Below are 20,691 nucleotides of genomic sequence, written 5' to 3' on the forward strand. Positions count from 1 at the left end.
CCGGTGTGCGAGGCTCTCCCTGGGAGCCCCTGCAAGGTGTAGGGCAAAATTCTCTTCTCAGCTTCCCAGAGTAGCTCCTGACTCGGTCTCCCAAGCCTCCTGCATTGACACGTGCAGGCATTGTATGGTGTGAAAGGTGTCCTGAAAGAGTAATTTTTCACTGACTGAGGAATGGACCATAATGGCAATGCTGCAAAAACAGCACAAGACCTTTTCTTGAACCAGTTCCTCTGTGTCTGAGAGAAACATGAAGGATTTGTACCACCTGGGCAATGTGCTTGTAGCCTCTTCCTCCTAATTATCCCTGAGCTGATGATCTAAGACTGCTTTGTGGATATGAGGACAGAATTTTGCCTGTGGGATGCACGATTACCAACTGTGCCTCTTCTGTAAATCAGTTGTAAGTGTATTTGGAATAACTGCCAGGCCAGCTTCTGAGCTTGCCAGAGGACAGAGCTCCAGCAGACACAGTCCCACATGGCACAGAGCTGTTGCAGTTTTAAAATCAGTCTGATTTTTTTCTTTAACAGGGGAGCCCAGTGTAACTCCGTCAAGCCTGGAGTGACACTCTGAATCTGCATCTGCCTCATGTGAGTTAAAATCCTGGCAGCAGCATTTTGCATAAGCTGGAGCCTCTGTAGAGAGCTTTTTTTTTTCTTTTTCTTTATTTTTTTTTCCTTTTCAGGAAGGCTGTAAAATTGTAACTGTATGTGTCTTGGCAGCAAAGGTAAACACAACCACACAAATGCATGAGAATTGCATACCTTACTGCACAACCCTGCTCATTCCAGACCAGCTTCCCTGCTAGCACGTCCTGTGTCAGTCAGGGATCACTCATCACAGACCTGAAGGCTTGCAGTGTTCACTCTGGGGTACTGCTTTTTACCTTTTAATGGTGTATTGTTAAGCCAAGTAATGGTATGAAGAGGAAGCTGGAATGCTGTCAACTGGCTTCTGTTTTTTTAAAACCTTTAGTTGTTTTCTTTCCACCCTGGTTGCATAATCCATGAGCACTGGGTGCTGATTGCCCTGTGCTGCAGAAGCATCTGCCTGTGTTGGAACAGGACTATTAAAATAACAATTCCTCTGGAGCTGAGGACTTGGCTTTGTGGCAGAGACGTGGCCATCAAGCTGTAAGAAAATGAAATCAGAATAAGTCGTAGCGCGTGCTTTGGTTTTACTGTCATCCCATGTGTGTTGGCAAGGATGGTGTGAAACTGTGTTTGTGGCTCTGCCTCCTCCCCTGTCACAGAGCTGGGAATGCTCAGAGACTGTGCCCTTCTCAGCTGGGTGCAAGAGTTGGGCACAGCAGACTGTGTGGCAAATAGCTGAATTCATGCCCTGGCCATGACACACAATCTCCATCAGAGGAACAGGATTCAGCAACCAGGTCTGAGGGAGGGGATATTCCAGCAAAGTTTAAAACCATGGTTTCATCATGCAGCTGCAGAGCAAAGTATTGATCTGTCCTCTCCACTCTGTTTCCTCATGGCTGCCTGAAGACATGAGAGAGAGCAACCAGCCCCGAGTACCATGTTGAAATAATGGAGTAACACCTGTAACTGGGGCATCTTCCCCAGATGTGCTGCCAGAGTTGCAATGATGTCAGCCTGGATCTGAGGAGGTGGATGGTTTATTTGCCCAGAGGAAGCTCCAGTTACTCAAATGGGCTTGTGAGAAATGCCAGGGGGTTGTGGCTGGTTCCAGGTGATGCAGCAGTGCTGTGGTGAAGGGTGCTCTCAGGGTGGCCTCAGGGAGCTCTCAGTCTCTTCCCAGCTCTGTGTCTAATTAAAGGAAAGTTTATCTGGAACAGTAAGTGTGCTGGTAACTAGAGAACATTTACTGTCCTTTCAGGAGTCCAGTTTCCTATGTCTCTGTTTAGTTCATGTGTCAAGGAGAAGGCTCTCATTTCCCAGATATCGTGGAGTAGTAGAAAGATAGAGATGGGATCTGAGGCATGAATGAGCTAATAGTTTAGTGTTATTCAAAGAGACATCAAAGAAGCAAAATCTAGGGCTTGAGAGGTAAGGGGAATAACTGACCCCACAAAAGAAACATTTAGAATAATGCTAATTAATATATTGCCTCAGCAGAGACTTGGGATGATGGAGGCTGAGGTTGATACCTCTTTTTCAGCCTTTTTCCTAATAGTGCTTCAGCTTGTTTCCTTAGAGAGTTAAAAGGAGGTCTGTGGTGATTTTCTAAGATGGAGAGGCAAATACGAAAGAAATAAATTGAGCAAGCATATTTTGTGAGCAGCTGACCTTGTGTCCCACCCAGCTGTTCCCTGTGCAGTGTTAGAAAGATACACAGATTGCTCATCAGAAAGCCCCACAATTTCCCTGGAAAGGTTCTGCTGGAGCTGTGGATGCCACTTCTGCTCGTCCAGAGGAGATGCCAGTGTGCTCCTGCCTAGGTTCCTGTGTGGGCAGCATCACTGTGGCTGGTGACTTCAGAAAGACCAGGGCTTCCTCAGAGAGGTGTTTTGTTGGCAGCGATGCATTATGGATTGAGTTGGTAGCATGGTCCATTTCCCAGGGGCTGGGAAGGAGGAGTGCAGCAGCTTCATGGACAGAGTGGGGGATTGGAGTCTGTTTCACTTAATGGGGAGCTGTACAGAGCTCTGACACTCTGAGAATGTGTGCAGGTGTACTTACAAGAGTTTTCCTTGGGAAGTGCCTTTACTGTCCTGAATCAGAGGAATTCCTTGTTCCAGATGATGCTCTGGTGTTACTCTCACAGTTTTGTTCATCACCTAACTGCCTATTGCTCCCTCCAACTCTAGCTCACTCCCCAGAATTGCCTTGTCAGTCACTGCTTTCCTCATTAGCTGTACCTTTTGATTGCTTATTCCTATCTATAACTCAATCAATCCTTCCTTTCCTAAAGGATAGAAAAGACTACGTGCACTGAATGTTGTATCATGTTGTTGATGTTTGCCATTGGTATAATATTGCTTGGACATTTTGATAACTGCTGTATTGATTTTAGTTACCTGTTTAAGACCATTACAAGTTTGCTTATTACATTTTTAATGGTGTTTGTTTAATGGGGAAAATTAACTCTTGGGATTCTGGTACTTTTTAGGTTATTAAGAGAAACAGGAGCCCTCTGTCATGGGTACTGTGATCTCAGTCTTCTGACAGTCTTGTTTCATCTAAAGTCATTGCCTTTTCAATTTTATTTTTTTAATATTTTATATATTTTCTTTCTCCTCTCAGATTAAACTTCTGTATACCACAGTGTATATATATATGCTGGTGATTACTGGACAAAGTATAGACAATGTGTATTAATATATATAATGAGGCCCGCAGATGTGTTGGATCTCTCTCAGGAAAATCAGTCTGTCCTCTAATGAGTTTACTGTGTAACTTGCACATTTTCAGCCAAATTTGTAATATTCAAGTGTTGGACCCCTTGAACCCATGGTAACCCTCATTGCAGTCAAGGGTTGTATTTATTTATCTCAGGACCAGTTTAAGACAGAACATTGTGGTATTCCACTCCTAAGGGGAAGGGAGCACCCAGGATTTGTAGGTGCTCGTGGTTGAAAGGAATGATGAAAGCCAGGGTATCCACAGAAGCTTACAAAGTTTTATTAGTAAATTACACTTGGCATGAGAATTGGTATGTTAATCCCTCACCTTGTAGTGTAAGCACACAGCAGTGGGGGTTGGATAAAGGGGTAGGGTAAAGGGGAAGAAAGAAAGAGATGAATTGAAGAGGGGAAGAGAGAGAAGAAGGAAGAAAATGAGAAAAATAGATCCCCAGTCCTGGCAGCAGCGCTGATGAGGTGCCCAGTGTCCTGGAGCACATACACCCCAGGGCTTTGTGGGGGTGTCTTTTTATAGATGAGTCCTCCCCACCTTGCAAACAGGGCTCTTGTTTTCCATGGAAATCAGTTACCATGTGCACTCCATTCTTCCAGACCTGTCTGAAAATGGGTTGGAGGGTCTTGGGTGGTCTTGTCTCCTCCATATAGTCCATGCCCACTTCTCAACCTCATTCCTTCACTGGAGCTGTGCTGTCCTTATCCCTGGGAGCCAGAACAAGGACGTTTGCCCCAGAAAAGTGCTGTCCTTACCTCCACATTGCCCCCTTCTCCAGCCACATCCTGTTCTTTCTCACAACATGTTATTACCAACAATTGCTGGCTGTTATTACCAACAATCTTTGCTCAGCTTCAGGACTATCTAGCTGTCTCAGTGTTTGAAACATGCACATTAGCCCCTTATCTTCTGGGCTCATGCAGACGTGCAGTGAGCGTAAACACACTGCCAGAGAAACCCTTTGATTTCCATCTGTCCTGATTGCCTTTTAGATATAATTTAATGATCTGATTAAACAGTAACATTTTCAGCACATGGGAAGGTCATTGGCAGGAAGAAGAGAGGTTTCATGGTAGGAATTACTTAGCTGAACATGTCCATTTCTTTTGTATGGAGTGAAGGGAAGGTGTGTGCCCCAGAAGAGCAGCTCCTCTGACATGGGAGAGCAGTGAGCTTGCTTTAAAAAGTAGCATTTTGATGCACAAGGGTAATAATGAACAGATTTTTTGCAGTTCCATATGGTGTTATTAACAAACAAATCATATGTTAACTTCACAGCTCTACCTTCACGCTAACTTAGTCTGCAGCAAACATTAATTCCCCTGATATGAAATCTGGAGCAATACTGAACTTTGGGATTGTATCCAGATCAGTTACAGTAGCACAGAAGTGATGAATTTCAGGCTTTCTAACCTCCAATTTATTGGTTTCTTTATCAGCTTTGCAAAAGCATAGCAAACCAAAACCCTGTTGGAGCAGATACTACAGGGAGTGTTCATGCATCTGCCTAACAGGACTGCAGGGAGAGGAGCTGCTGTTTGAAATACATTTTTCCTGATGCAGAGAGCTGTGATAAACTGATGGATATTTCATCTGGTGCACTCTGCTGCTGAAATTGAAACTGCAGCTCTGCTTCACTGCAGCCCTGGGGCAGGAGCTGATTCCACCACACTCTGGTCTGGGGGACCTGAGGCATCAAAGGAGGGAAGGGTATGTGGAGGAGGGAGAATGGGTACATATTACTTTTAATTGCCTTCTTGTTTAATCCCCTAGCTGTTTTCAAATTTTCTAACTGAAATCTCATCTTGGTACAGTGTATAAATCCCCTGAATACGAATCTCTTGGATTTGACCTGACCGTAGAAAGATTAGTTTCCATTGGATACCCTCATGAGCTGCTCAATTTTGTGTATGATCCTGCATTCCCTACCAGGTAAATGACTCATGGATTCCAACCCTGCCTGCTCAGTGCTTGTTCTGTGAAGTTCACAGGCAGCATGTGAGGCCAGCTTTCCAGTTGTGGTTGTGATGCCTGTGGCTGGCCACAGATCATGGGGAAGGGAGAGGACTAATCCAGGATGTGGGGGGGCCTTTGCACACATGGACCCTTGCCAGCAAAGAGGGAGTGTGCAAAAAAAAAAAAAAAAAAAAAAAACCAAAAAAAAAACCTACTGAAAACGTGGGCCAAAAATAGCCCTTCAAAGCAAAGACAGCAGAGACACAATTGGATTGGGAATGAAATCAGAATCAGGGAGGATGAGCCATTACTGTCCAAGAGGCTGCTGGGATGTCTCAGAACATTTTTCTTTAATGATTTTAATTAGTAGTGTTGTGGTGCATAAGACATCCTGAAAATTAAGGTGACAGTAAACAAGAATAGAAGTGGGATCAATCAAGTTTTCTTGTCAAGATGAATCAAATGTCAAAAACACTTGATTTAGTAACTTTTTTATTTTATAATTTTACACTAAGTTAATGGTGCAAAATTACTAAATTCCTATATTTTCTCTTCTGGTGGGAGAGGTAAAAGGGACATTATTTTGAAAAAAGCTTTTGATCTAACTCTGCACCTCCAAGTTCTTTCCACTTGTGCCTTTGCTGGATTTTGCTTCTTTGACTCTTTTGGAGTTTCTTCACAAAAGACTGGACCAGAGGGTCTGTTGGTTTGTTCCAGTTTTGGTCTGGCAGCCTCCTTCCCTCCTCTCAGTGTGTTTTACACCGAGAGTTGCTGCTGGCTGTGCCTTTGCCTGTAACAAGGCATAGCCCTCACAAACCTGTGATGAGAGCTCTGTTAAATCCACCACCTTGATCCCAGGGAGGGGACAGAAGGGATATCTCTGTGGGAAGGCTGTGTTTGCCAGATGCAGGCTGCTAGATAAATTGGACAGAGTTTTGCCAGAGTCAGAACTGGGCACATCCAGAGTGATGTGCCATGGTTACATCTCCCATCTGGCTTTGTCTGTGACAGAGCCATGAAAAAGCAGAGAGAAATTCCTTTATCACACCTCACTGTTCCCTGCAGCCCGACAGGGGTGTCAGGTTTGTGACCCTGTGGAAGAGGCCCACAGCTCCCTGGTAGATGCACAGCTGAGCCTCTCAGTTGAACATTTTGGGGAGAGGTCAGGTGTCTCTGCTGCCTGGTGATGCTGGGCTCTGGTTGTTCACCTGCTGCCAGCTAAAAGGGACAGTAGGGACCCCATCTGCATCATAACAGCAGCTCTGTTCTGATGCCCCATGCCAAGTGAGCAAAGGTGCTCTGGAGCTGTTCTCACTGCTGTTAAAATGGTCACCCCTTAATGCACTTGCCTTTTCATATCCTAAATTGCTTTCTTAACAGAGGCCTGGTGTTTGACACCCACTATGGAAACCTGCTGAAAGTTGATGCCTATGGGAACCTCCTAGTATGTGCACATGGCTTTAATTTCCTCAGAGGGTGAGTGCAGACTCTTGGCTGTTCTTTTTGACTTAATTCACTATTGTGTCAGTGATCCTCAGGGCACCCATTGTATATGGAGTCACAGGGACTCTGCTAACAGCAGAGGCTGTGTTGGTGGTCCTGCAGTTCCAGGATCAGCTGTGGGTGGACTGAGGGTCTCAGGTACAGCAATAGCCCAGATGTTTACAAGGGAAAGGGCTGTGCTACCACAGGCACATTCATAGTGAGCTGGGAATAGAGGAACGTGTGCTGTGGGGAAGAGTTGGGGTCATCCAGGGGTTCTTCACCTGTCCCGGCACAGTTTAACATCAGCAGCTTGTCAGTCAGAACAAAGCCATTGTATGTGCCCCATGAGACTGTCAGCTCCACAGCTATTGCTAAGAAAGTTTGAGGGCCTGAGCTGGTTTGGGTAGGAATGATCTTGCTCTACTCCTTTGTGTTTCTGACCTTTGAGAGTGTCAGAACTGAGCGCTGCCCACCATTTCCTGCAGCCTTCCCTGGCTGCTTGTGTCTCTTGTCCCAGAGAAGGTGCTTTAGGAAGCAGACAGGACTGCAGTGCCATGTTTCTGATGTGTCCCAGCAAATCCCCACTCCCACATTCCTGCTGCAAGGGCCTATGAATGGAAGGCAAGGCAAGCTCAGGGGCCCCAGGGTGACAAACCTTGTCATTGGAGGTCTCTAAGTCCTTGAATCAGGACTCCAAAATTTAGAAAAAAGCCTTTATGTGTGCATTCAAGTTCCTCTTTGAGCCTAAAATTATCTTCAGTAGCACTAGAAATGTAGGAGACCAGAATAATGATATGAGTTCAGTCACTGCCACCCTGCTGATGAATTGCAGAGGGCCCCACACATTCCTCCTGCAGCAGAGCCCTGCACACCCCTGAGAGCTGCTGGGAGAGTGGAGAGCAACACATGGAAAGTGGGGGAGAGTTTAAGATAAGCAAACAATGAAAGTGCAGATGATTTAAAGCATCCTCCTAGCCAGCAGCATGGGGCTTAAGGTCGAGCTGTGAACTCTGGACCACTCTGTGTCCCTGGGTGGGCTCAGTTTGCTGACTCAGCAATGAGGGCTTGGTCCTGGCTCTGCTGGAGTCAGCATGGCCAGGGACCACCCCTGGATGCACTTCTGCTCTTCTGCCAACATGCATGTGGGGAAGCTGAGTGTTGATTGAAGCACAGCAGACTTTGGTTAGTGAACCCTGCTACAACTCCATTTTGCAGGTCAGCACATTTTATCTTCTTTATGTTTTGTGGTTTCACTCTTCTCTACTTTATTTATTCTCAGGCCTGAAACACGGGAGCAATATCCAAATAAATTTATCCAGAGGGATGACACAGATAGATTTTACATTTTGAACACATTATTCAATCTACCAGGTGAGTCTAATGGGAGCCAACACAGGCCTCTCTCTGTGCCTTTTAAGCTAATAAAGCTTTGCTGATGTTGTACTCTGCTTTTTCGTTTGGTGGTTTTTTTTTTTGCATGAATTTTCTTCCTTTGGGCACAAGGGCTAAAGTTATATGGCTGTATGATGTTATCCTTGTCTCACTCTGTTTCCTTGCAGAGACCTACCTGTTGGCTTGCCTGGTGGATTTCTTCACTAACTGTGACCGGTACACGAGGTTCGTATTCCCTCCACTCTGAGATGATGATGATGGAACAGGAAGATTGATATTATTTTATACAAGAGCAATACAGCACAGATGGAGCTGCTCTTAATATCAAAACTTAAGTGGTTTTGGTGGGCCTTCTATAATTCTGGGGTGCTAAGTTGATCTGTGTGTACAGCAGAAGCTGGTTATGAAGGTTTCCTTCAAGGGTACAGCAGAACCAACATACTGACTGACATTGGTATTTGGGGCAGCATCCAGGACTGCACACTTTTTACAGGGTGATTACAGGCACCATTCAGTTCATTTTGAACCTGTCCATTGGAGCCATGTCTGAGATGGTAACTGAAAGGCTGAATTTCCTCAGCCAGTTACCACAAGTGCTTTGTGTTGTAATAAAGGACATTGCACACTTAGAGATGAAGTCCTCAGTGTGGTATAAAAGGCTGATTGTGCAGCAGGAGTATTTACCTTGCTGTCAAAAACATATAAGCATAAAAACAAGCTGTGGCTTGAACTGGCAGATTTGAATGCTCCTGTGCTGCTCATCACCTCATGTGATGGGTCATCTTTGCATTTATGTGAGTGGAAGGCAAAGGTTTAATGTGATTTCACCTGGGAGCAGAGGAACTGTTTATGTTGGCAATCCATCAGGTGAAGTACCTTTTCTCAGGAGAGGCATGATGATTGCTGTCATAATAAATACAGCTCTGTGTAATCCTTGATTTCTTCTGATGCAGGCTGTCATGCTGTCTCAAAGACACCTCCAGAGTATCTTGTAATTTCTAATGTTAATACTAAGTGTTCAACATAGAAGCAGTTCCTCCTCTCAGCAATATTGCATTTAGTTGATTTCCATGACTCTCCCTTCTTCAGCGCTGGAAAGAGGGAGAAGGAGCATCACTGTTTATTTCCTTAGTACCATTCCTCTTCTGTTAAATGCTGCAAACAGCATTTTTGCAGTTTTCTGCAGTTCTTGTAATGTGGGTGAGAAGTAAGAGTCATGGTCACAGAAAGCTGTGGAGGCACAGACATTCCTGGTCCTGTTAAACTGTGGTTGTAGCCTTCTTTCAAGCCTGAGCTGCAGTAAAGTAGTAGATGAGAAACCATGATGGTAAGATGAAAACACAAGCTCCAAACAGCATTTTGAACTGTCTCGCTCCTTGGTGTGTTTCTTACCTGCTCTGACTGACTGCTAAAATCTCTCTTTGTCTCCTCATAGCTGTGAAACAGGGTTTAAGGATGGAGACCTCTTCATGTCCTTCAGGAGCATGTTCCAGGATGTCAGAGATGCTGTTGACTGGGTTCATTACAAGGTGACTGCAAGAACTCCGTGGGATGTGTGTGGTTGTAGCTGGCTTGGAGGGGCTGGTTTGGAACTCCTGAGCTCAGATGTTCTGTGCCTGCTCTGGGCAAGGGCCCTGCTTGGCCGCCTAGTGAGCAAATAATAGATTGCAATTGTATGGGAGTGAGTCAAGATCTCAGCTGCCCTCCTAGTATGGAAACATATCTGGCTTGGCTTCCTATTCCTTTTTATTGTGCCCAGATTTAATATTTGTACTGTAATTCATGGGTTTTAGAGTGTAATGCTGTGAGAGTATTTGCACTTCAAGTCCACAACTTGTACATTGTCCTAATTATTAAAGCAATATTTTATTGCAAATTGTTTACATTGGCACTATCCTACGTTGTCTAAAAAGTAATGGCATTAAAGAGAGAAATAGATCAGCTGTTCTCTAATTAGAGAAAAGCATTTCATCTTCTGCACACACTTGTGCACAAATTTAGAATATAATTTTGTGAGCATTAGCATATGGCTAAAGTCTTGATTTTCTTGTTCTCCCTCATTCAAGCAATCTGTTGGGTGGGATGGAGAACCATCACAGGAGAACTCTGCTCACAGTTGTACTTGTGGTGGTCCTTTTACCCATGCAGAAGTCAGGAATCTATTTTTCTTTCCTTATGCAGTGTTGTGTGATACATGTTGGAGTTGGCCTTTGACTAAAGCATTATGGTCAGTGTTGGAGACAGGTCGTTAACTGTCTTGTTTGGTATGGCAAATCTATTTTTTGTTTGTTTCTATTGTATTCCCTTCTGAAAGGGTTAAAATGCTGTTGAAGTGGATTATTTACCATGGTGAGGGAATCGATGGATCACAGAGTTTGTGATGGTCCCTGCTACTCAAAGCCTCTCATCTCTAGAGTCACTGGTTCAGATTCGCCCTGGTTTGTACTTTCACAGCATTTTAAAGTGTGAAAGTTGGCATTACTTTGTTGTCTCTTACATCATAAGTTTCCATGACCTCACTGGGTTCTGTTGTTTCTATTTCAGGGATCGCTTAAGGAAAAGACCCTTGAGAATCTGGAGAAGTACGTGGTGAAAGATGTAAGTGTGAAGTTACTTTACTTGTGCTATGTGACATTCAGGACTGACTAAGCAGGCAAGAAATAAGCATGCTGATTTGCTTTCCTAAATCACAAAACAATAAGGCTGTGATTTCTATTGTAATAACCAAAGACAAAGTGGAAAGTTCAGATGCAGCCTTTATTCTGAGCCAGTGATCCACATGATTTTGTATTGATGGCACAGTTTTGTACAGAAAATGTGAAAGCCAGAGGAAATGTTATCAAGGCAAACACACTGGCAGAGCTCATGTTGTTTCTTTCAGTGGTGAAAGCAGCTGTGTTCCCTGTCCATGTTTTTCTGCCCAAGCAAACCTGTCTTTAAAAAGCAACAGTTGAGCATCTTTTTAGCCACATGACAAGAAAGTTACACTTAGCCATGAGGGACAGATCCTGAAAGACTCACCAGTGTCTAGTCTCTTGAGAACCCCAAAATGTGTGTTCAGCACATCTAACTGAGCAAGCTCCAGTGGTTCCCTTACTCCTGCCATCTCTGCAGTGTGCAAGGCCTCTCAGGACCACTCATGGAGTAAGTATTTTTTAGTTTAGGTGAGCTCTGTGGTAGATTATCACTTTAAAACAGTTAACCTTGTTTCTAGTTACACGCCTACAGAATTCTTAGGTAAGTGCTCAGTGAGGTAATCAGCTATTTTGGCAATGGACTGAGATTTCAGATTCAATAAAAATAGCCCCAGGAATAAATTCTCCCTAATTTGAGGTTGGAATTATAATGCGTTCCAACTTGTGGCTCGTGAGCTCAGATTTCACCTGCCTCTGGGCCCATTTCGGGAACGGACTTGGAGCTGGAGCAGATCGGTGGGAGCAGCACAGGGTGCCTGGCACTGTGGTTGGCAAAGGCACTGCAGCCCTGCTGAGCCCTTCCCCCTCGCCTTCCTCCCCTGGGCTGTGCTCTGGAGGGGTTACCTGGATGGACCAGCAGCTTTCCTGGCTCTGGCCAGTGCACAACACGTGAGTTTGCTTGCTCGATGGTTTGATTTGCCTTTTTTTTGTCTGGTGGGATCATAGTTGAGTTTTTTTTCCCATGATGCATGTATGCAACTTTGGTGTGTGACTTGGATGTTCCCCTTGGCTTCCAGGGGAAGCTGCCACTGCTGCTCAGCCGCATGAATGAAGTGGGGAAGGTGTTTCTGGTCACAAACAGCGACTATAAATACACAGACGTAAGTGCTGCTTGAACTGCAGGGTTGGTATTTCATGGAATAAGCAGAAGCCAGCCAGTCATTTGGATGGGTTTTGGTGGGACATTTTCTGGTGGAGAATTGTGTGTTTTTTAATCTACATGTAGGGTGGGTTAGTGGAGGATGCAGATGAAGCCTTGATTCACCTTTTGTCATCCTGGTTCTGGCACTGAGCTAGTACAGACCTGGTTTAAGTCCCTCTGTGCTTCACTCAGTTCCTCAGCAATTATAAGGCTGTAAGGGAAAGTGATGCTCAGTTTTGGATTTTAGCATCCTTTAAAATGCAGGCTTTCCCTTTTAAGTGAGATAGAGAGTCTGAGTACAGACAGGTCACCAAACCAAGGTCCTGGAGAGGTCTGAGATGCAGAAAGGGCTGTCTGCTAAGCTGAGAAGTAAACACGGTTACTTCCAACTCCAGGTGGGTGTCAGGGTGTTGCAACACTGCCAATCTAAAGATGTATGTGCCATTTTAAAGCATTGCAAGATATGCCTGAAGCAGTGTGCAGTTTTCTGAGGCAACTGTGTAATTTGATTATAAAAACTACTGGTTTGATTCCTGTCATTGTCCTGTTCCATTCATTTTGTCTCCAAATCTTAGCTGACTTCTGTGTAAATTCTAAAAATAAAGTTCTGTAGTCTGAAAAGATAAAATCAGAAAGCATGCTTTATAAACTACACAAATGCATGTCTAAAAGCACATATTTTAATGCTTTCTTTCTCTCTTTTAGAAAATTATGACTTACTTGTTTGACTTTCCACATGGACCAAAGGTATGTGATTCTAGACTGCAGTTGCAGTAGACACTGATGTGCCTAATTATCTGTGTAGCTGGAAAGCATTTTAATCCTGCTTCATCGGCTGCATGGGATTAGTTGCTTTAATCTGGTTAAAATACACTTGCTGTTTTGTGTCCTGTGTGAATGGGATCAAAGCAAATACAATGTAACAGAAAGAAAAGGGGCATCATCTGGTCTCAAATGATAATCTGTGTTAATGATAACATTATTTCAGTGATAAAACGTTTCAACTGTGGCATTTTGTAGACAGATTTCTTAGAAATCATGCACAATGGTTTAGATGTTGTTTAAAAAAGCCATGATGGAAAGGAAATAGTTTTATAAAACAGCAGAAACATTTATGGCTGATTTTGCCTTAATTATCGTAACTCCAGAAGTTTTAGTCATGCCTTTTTTTTTTTTCCTGAGACCAAGACTCAGCCCTGCAACTTATGGAGAAAAGTTTATGATACAAATTTATACTGCTCTTTCAGTCTCCCACTAGGAGGCTATCTCATGTTCAAAAGATGTGTTCTCACTCTGCTTTAAAAGCAGAAGGCAGCCAAGAGGGAAATTCGAGAGCACAGAGATGCTCACCACACCTGATAGCTAAGAAGCTCCTTGCTGTGGTCCTGATCTCACAAAGTGCAGAAAGGGTTTGGTGTCCTTTGGGCAGGGCTGTGATTCAAAGCCATGCTCTGTGGAATGGAGTCCAGGCATTTTCCCACTCTTGGCAAAAGCACCAGCATGGCCTTGTAAGCTGAAGCTTGTCTGGATCTGCATGGGATGTCACCTTCAGGAGCAGTGACAGGGTGTCATTTACAGCATCTTTTTACATGGCAGCTGCGCCCTGACAGGGATGTTTAGGGCTGTTCTCCTGTCTCACAGCATGGCATCAGCCTGCACTGCTAGGACTGGGATGGGATGGGCTTGTGGCAAAAGGGGAATGCTTTAGGAGATGGTGCTGGCAACTCAGCCTTGTCCCACAGGAGGTATGAGCTAAGGGATTTTGATGGACCAGCAATGTCACAAGGTTATGGCTATGGACAGTGACACTCCAGGTAAACTCTGTGTGCTTTTTTGTGTTGTTCCTGACTCTGGGGTTTGTTTTTGCCTTTGTAGCCTGGGAGTGCCCATCGGCCATGGCAGTCCTACTTCGACCTGATCCTGGTGGATGCACGAAAGCCCCTCTTCTTTGGGGAAGGCACTGTATTGCGGCAGGTGGACACGGTGAGTGGCCAGTGCAGGCTACCTCCATGGCTGCAGGGCTCCTGCACCTCCTCTGTGGCATCTCTCAGGGACAGTGGGCAATGCAGGGTTTGGACAGGACCTACCCTAGAGGTTGTGGGCTGGAGTCTCCTCTAAGTCATTCCTGAGCAGCCCCATCACCTCAAGGCTTCCCTAACATACTGCAGGTGACAGTAGGAAAGCCACCTCTGGGCTGCTTGGGAGTGAGACAGACAGACAAAGAGTGACATATCAATGGTATCAATATAGAAAAGATCCAGACCATCAGCTGTTCAGCACTAACACAACACCTCCTTCCACAGGTGACCGGGAAGCTGAAGATTGGTACTTACACTGGCCCGCTGCAGCACGGCATTGTGTACTCGGGAGGTGAGGCAGGAGCCCTTCTTGTTGTGTGGAGTGGCTCTGATGTGGCCTTCAGCCACTCCAGCTGTGAGAGGACATGTGCCAGGCAAGGCTGTGCTTCCCAGAACACATTGTTTGTGCCCTCTGCACACTGCACCAGAAGCTCTCCATGCTCAGAGCTGCACAGTGCAGGGAAGAGATGGACCCATTCCTCCTCAAATGTCCTCTCCTTCCTTGCCAGGGAGGGTCTGGGAAATGCCTGCAGGGCTTGTGGTGGAGGGGTGGCTGCAGCTGGCCCAGTGCAGTGTCCCCAGCTGTACTTCAAGGTGCTGCCACCAGCGTGAACGCGCTTGGAAGGTTCTGCCAAGGCAGGGAAGGGCAGTGGGTGGATACAGAGCTGTCTGTGATGCCCAGGGCTCCATTACTCTCACATGGTGGGGGAGGCAGCATGGCCTCTGTTGCTGCCATTCCTGGAGGGGTGTGCACAGGCAAAGCTGCTCCGGGGTGAACTCCCATCAGGTGAGCAGTGTCCAGGGAAGCCATGGTCAAGCAGCTGTTTTGGCTCACTGTTCTGAGCCATGCCATTGTTCTCTCAGGCTCTTCGGACACAGTCTGTGACCTGCTGGGGGCCAAAGGGAAGGATATCTTGTACATCGGAGACCATATCTTTGGAGACATCCTGAAATCCAAGAAGCGCCAGGGCTGGCGGACCTTCCTGGTGATCCCCGAGCTGGCGCAGGAGCTGCACGTCTGGACAGACAAAAGCGGTCAGGAGCCGGGCAAGCCCCTGGCCAGGCTTTGCTCTTGCTTGTCTGATGCTGCACCCCTGAGATCGCCAGGGCTTAGGGGTGCAGGGGAGAGATCACCCTGGCTTGCCACTTCTCCTTTTGGCCCTTTTCACTGGGTCTGGATGCTGGTGGCAGGAGCTGGGGTGCCTCTCTGTGGGCTGGTCTTGGGGTCCCAGGCCTTTCCTGTGCTCTTTCTCAGGCTATTGTGTGTAATCAGCCAAATGCTGCCTTGGCTATGGGAGAAGCTGCAGCTGGGTGGGGTTGAGTTGTTCCTCATCAATAATCCCAGAACCTCCTCTCCCTCTTCACATCTGGAGCCGTGGCTTCTATGTTAAAAAATACCTGACAAGACCTGGGTTATTCTCCCTGTAATGCCTGAGCTCTGACTGCTCTCCCATCTGCAGGGAGTCCCTATTCACCAGCTGCTTCCTCCTCGTTCCTCCCACTCCCTCTGCTGCTCTGCTGCCAAAGTGCTGTGTGTTTCCCATCCTCCAGTGCTCCTGCTTTTCTCCCAGGTTTGCCCTTTGGTGTGTAAATAGGGCTGGGGGTTACGCAAATTGCCCCATAGCTGGTTGGAAGGCTTTGGTGAGAGCTGCAAAGGTTCAGCCTTGAAAACAAAAGGGCCAACCAGAAACCAAGCCCAAAGTTCTGCCCATGGCACGGAATGATTGACCCCTCTCTCTGCCCAGAGACCATGAGATGCTTTCTGTGTCCCTGCTCCAGTGTCCCTCATGTGAAGGGAGTGGGCAGGGGACTGTATTCACCTTCGGCACTTTCCATTTTAACAGTTTAACTTACCCTTATCCTCTTTCTTTTCTGGATTTTCCAGCCCTTTTTGAAGAGCTGCAGAGTCTGGACATTTTCTTGGCCGAGCTGTACAAGTGAGTGTTCAAACAGTGACAACTTTCCTGCTGCCTCTCCCAGCTAACAAGCGGCAATGACAAAACCTTGGGGTTGGGTTAGCGGCACTGCTGCCGAGCCGTGACTCAGGCCTGGGCTCTGCCCACGAGACAACCTTCCCCTCCAGACCAGCCTCCCTCCCCTGAGCCCCATCCCACAGCATCTGGTTCTGAAAGACTTTTCACACCATGTATTTACCTTCTCGCCTGTAACTAGGCATCTGGACAGTAGCAGCAATGAACGCCCCGACATCAGCTCCATCCAGAGACGCATTAAGGTACCAATCATCAAAATCCCTTTTCATCCTTCTGGATCCCAAAGGGCTTAACAACCCAACCCCACTGCTCAGTCCTGAAATGCTTTGCTCTGCCTTTGGGTGGGCACAGCAGGCTTGGCAAAGTCACTTTGTCTCAGCTCACTGGTCTGGCTCTCCTGAAAGGCAGCCTGGTCTGGAATAGGGTCCCTTTCCTCATGCCCACAAGCAGCACTGGCTGAGGGTGCTCACTGCTGCACCATGTGGCAGTGGCACACACAGGCTCAGACAGGCTGTAGCCTCTGGTTCAGCCAGCCCTGGGGTGCCAGCCTAGGGCAGTGCTGGACCTGAGCCTGCTGCCACCTTCCTTTCTCTTACCTGGGGCTCAGCTGTGTCCTGATGCCACGGGATACAAGCGCAGAAAGCCTTGCTGGAGATCCTTGCAGGTCTCACATAGCCCCCAGCCCTCAGGGCACTCTGCCTCAGTGTTGTGGCTCTGAGGTACTGCCTGCCTGGCCCAGGACCTCACCTGTCTTTTCCTCACAGAAAGTGACCCACGACATGGATATGTGCTACGGGATGATGGGGAGCCTGTTCCGCAGCGGCTCTCGGCAGACGCTGTTTGCCAGCCAGGTGATGCGCTACGCCGACCTCTATGCAGCCTCCTTCATCAACCTCCTCTACTACCCCTTCAGCTACCTCTTCAGAGCCGCCCACGTTCTGGTGAGTTCCAGTCCCAGGGAGGTGGGCAGGGGTCCCAAAGGGGCCCACACTTGTGTCCATGATCACTTCCACAGAACACAGCAGCACCTTGGAGGGTTTGGTGGCAGTGGATAGACTGTAGACCAAATGGTTGCATTCTGGGGTTTGCTCTCCATGTGTCTAAGGGAGGCAGCCTGGGGCTGGGACACCCCTTGTCACCTCCTCTCTCTGTTCCATGTGCAGATGCCACACGAGTCCACGGTAGAGCACACACACGTCGACATCAATGAGAAGGAGTCGCCGATGGCCACACGCAACCGCACCTCGGTGGATTTCAAAGATTCCGACTACAAGCGGCACCAACTGACCCGTTCCATCAGCGAGATCAAACCGCCCAACCTCTTCCCCCAGGCACCTCAGGAAATCACACATTGCCACGATGAAGATGATGATGAGGAAGAGGAAGAAGAGGAAGAGGAGGAGGAAGAGGAATAAGAAGGAAGAAACCAAGTATTTCTGAAGATAAACCATGACTCTAGCAGTGATCAGGAATGGATTCTGTTGTTGGGGCCCTTGGGGTGATGGGTTGGGGGGTGTGATTCTTGCAAAGGCACATTTTGAAAGTATTTGGAAACTTCTAACAAATTAACACTAATTAGGAGGAGACCCTTGTTTTCAGTTTTGCAGACGGTTCAAAAAGCTGATGGATTCTAACTGGGTGGTGCATTCAGATTGGACTGCCCGCCTGTGCTGTCATGCTACTCCCATTACATTTTGGGATGCTGCATATTTCTCCCTTTCCCCTGATGTGTTTCATTTGGTTTTCATTTGAACAGTGTCCTGTGAACGGTTTTTGGCATTTGTTATATTCTCTGTGGAGACAGAAGGGATGTGCTGGGCCCTGCAGGAGACAAAATTATCCAAATCCTGCTGCCTGTTGGGTTGCTGCCCTTAACCCTCTGCTCCTGGGTTACATAATCCCCCTCCCCATGTCAGCCAGGGTGTTACTGTGCCTTCCAGCATTCAGTTTACCTTCTGTTGGTGTGAGTTTCTCTGTGGAAGTGGTTTGACTCCTCCAGACATCATGGATGGCAGTGAGATTCCAGCACATCTGCTGCCATACGCATTTCACCTTGTAGCCGCTTGTTACCCTTTCCCAGTGTCTGCAGGCTCTCACCATTGGCATGCAGTGCATAATTTCCAGGGCATTTCTCAAACAGCTGAGCCGCACACTCTGTTCTCAACTCCTCCAGTTTCAGCAGTAAATATTAACCCAGGAGCTTGAAGCTGCTGCTTTAGCATTACATTAGTCACTCTGTGTTCCTCCTGACCTTTCTGTCCTCTCAACTTTTGAGTGAAGCATCCCAAAATCAACCCCAGCCACCATCTGGAGTGAAAGGGCCTGTTGTGCCAGGGGCTGCAGGCCACATGGGCCTGCCCTAAGCTAGGAGACATCACATGCCACAGGGCCAGCCCCAGGGTGGGAAGCTCCTGGCTGTCCAGCAGCTGCCCTGGTCTTTGGTCTGGTGCGGAGCACGCGGAGCCTCATGGCCTTGCTGGGCAGGGCTGCGTCCCTGGCCAAGGAGGGCGACGGCTGCTGTGTGGGACCGGGGGTGTCCCAGGGATGAGCAGGTAGTCCTTGTGCCTGAAAGCCAGCCCAGGGAAGGCACAGAGCTGGCACAGAGTGGGCAGCAGTGCCCTGTGGTTTTCCTCTGATTCACGGGTGCAGCCTCCCTTACTCCAGCCTCTGCCGTTCGCTGCAAAGGGATTACAACGAGGGCCCTCTTGTAATGAATTTGACTGTTGTTTCAGTACCATAAACTCATTTAATTTTTTTCATTTTAAAGTACCTTAGTAGAAAATAAAAAAAAAAAAGAAAAACCACAATACCAACATCTGAGCAGGAAAATGCTGCTCTAGTGGCAGTTCTTCAAGTCAATAAATGATGATGTTTCTAAGAAATGCTTAGTGGCGTGCTTTGTGCTTTGTGGGGTGTTGCTGAGATGATGAGAGCTGTGCTGGAGTTGGTGGGAAGAGATGGGATTGGTCTGTGGGGTTCCAGAAGGGTGGGTGACTGGGGAACAGTGAGAGCATCTTTGGGAATCAGTTATGTGAAGCAATGGTGAGGCACAAGGCTTCTGTTATCACCATTTGCATCGGCCAGGAAAGCATGGGGAGGGCAGAGAAACATTTTGTCTTGGACACAGAGAATAAGGAGAGTCTTTTTCATGGTGGGAGGGGGAACATCTACACTGCCACTACCTCCAACACTGTCTTGCTAGGGCTGTTTCCCACAGACAATTACCAAGGACCACTTCCTGTCCCTCTGTCTCTGCAAGACACATGGCCAGGGTGGCAGCAGGGCACAGCACAGCCTGTGCTCACCTGGGCCTGTAAACCTGCTTAAATAAACAAGAATACCCAGGGAAGGCCAGTGCTGCCACACAAGGCTGTGCCCCGCTAAGACAGGCAGCCTTGGGCACTGCTGAGCTCAATCCTCCCCTACAAACCAACTCAAACCAACCAAACCTGACCTGAAGAGGTTCCCCCATCAGCACCACCACAGAAGGATGTTCAGTACCAGGGCCCAAAGTGCCAGACAGAAAAGCAATACTAAATGGCAACAGCAGGTGGCCAACACTCAACACCCGACACTAATGGGATTGCTGAAAACTCCAGAGCACTGTGTCCCTGACACCTCAGTTTTGGGGTCTGGAAAGGAGCTGACATGTACCCACAGTGAGGCTGGCTACAGGAAGGGTTCCAGGGAGCTGTTCTCGAGCCCTTTCACCAAAGGCCATGCTGGGCTCTGCTATGTTTAAACTTTGTTTCTCCAAGTATAGTTACTTGAATTTTTTAAGCTTTAGCTCAGCAGCTGGGGGAGGCATGCGGCTGCAGAAAGGGAGGTCTGGGGAGCTCCATGCATTCCTCCTTCCCAATCGGTCACCACAAATAGCTCACTCCCAGCCCAGGGCTATTTCTGACTGAGATGGGGAGAAGAGTCTTTGAGGCTGGAGCAATGGAAAGTATTTGACCCTCACTTCATGGTGGGAAAGCGTTGGGCAAAGCCTGACAGAGGCACAGGCACTGCCTGGCCTTGTACCATCCTATCAATACCGTGCTGGCTCCACCATGAAGTTGTGGTAACCACGGACCAAGAGCCAGGGTGAAGCTTCTTGCCCTGGCTGGCACTGGGGACGTGGCCACAGCCCAAGTTCCAGCCCACACCTCCCTCAGGCAGCTGCCCATGGCTGATCTGCACCAGCTGCCGCTTCCCAGAAGCCGCTGGCCTGGCAGCACCTGTGTCTCCACTCACTCTGCAGAGCCTCAGGGAAAGCTGCTGCTGCTCTCTCTGCAACCTGTGCCTCAGCCCAGGGACAGACATGCTTTGCTTTTGCCCACCAGCAGATTGTCTCCTGCAGCAAAAGCCTGGTGGAAGCAAGGAGAACATGGGGAAACAGGCCTCATGCCCTGTCCCAAGTTCTCACTGACCTGATTTCTGCTTTCTCCCACTTTCCTCACCACCTCACATCCACCTCCCCTGCTCTGTGGAGCCAGAGGGCGCTCACAGGGGCTGCACAAACCAATCCGTACCAGAGGCAGGAACCCAAGGCTCACTGCCCTTCACCACAGCCCTCAGATATTGTGTGTTGGGCACTGCCACTCCTGATCAGGTCCCAGCCATCAGAGCTGCTCCCAG

At 47.6% G+C, this 20,691-nt stretch overlaps 1 protein-coding gene across 7 annotated transcripts in view; it reads left to right on the forward strand.

The window, feature by feature from the left end:
• Positions 1 to 18,953, forward strand: part of NT5C2 (5'-nucleotidase, cytosolic II) — a 59,244-nt gene extending 40,291 nt beyond the window's left edge. For 4 of the 7 annotated variants that reach the window (XM_063163285.1, XM_063163286.1, XM_063163287.1 and 1 more), the window contains 15 exons: positions 5,147 to 5,264; positions 6,669 to 6,764; positions 8,053 to 8,144; positions 8,333 to 8,390; positions 9,601 to 9,694; positions 10,710 to 10,763; positions 11,878 to 11,961; positions 12,708 to 12,749; positions 13,878 to 13,985; positions 14,306 to 14,372; positions 14,945 to 15,115; positions 15,966 to 16,017; positions 16,253 to 16,313; positions 16,836 to 17,012; positions 17,235 to 18,953. In XM_063163285.1, coding sequence (XP_063019355.1) covers positions 5,147 to 5,264; positions 6,669 to 6,764; positions 8,053 to 8,144; positions 8,333 to 8,390; positions 9,601 to 9,694; positions 10,710 to 10,763; positions 11,878 to 11,961; positions 12,708 to 12,749; positions 13,878 to 13,985; positions 14,306 to 14,372; positions 14,945 to 15,115; positions 15,966 to 16,017; positions 16,253 to 16,313; positions 16,836 to 17,012; positions 17,235 to 17,486 — 1,526 coding nt within the window. In that variant the 3' untranslated portion in view covers positions 17,487 to 18,953. The other 3 variants (XM_063163291.1, XM_063163290.1, XM_063163292.1) reach the window with 2 other exon arrangements.
• Positions 18,954 to 20,691: the final 1,738 nt, after the last annotated feature.

This window comes from Melospiza melodia, chromosome 9 (assembly GCF_035770615.1).
Source record: "Melospiza melodia melodia isolate bMelMel2 chromosome 9, bMelMel2.pri, whole genome shotgun sequence".
NCBI lineage: Eukaryota > Metazoa > Chordata > Aves > Passeriformes > Passerellidae > Melospiza > Melospiza melodia.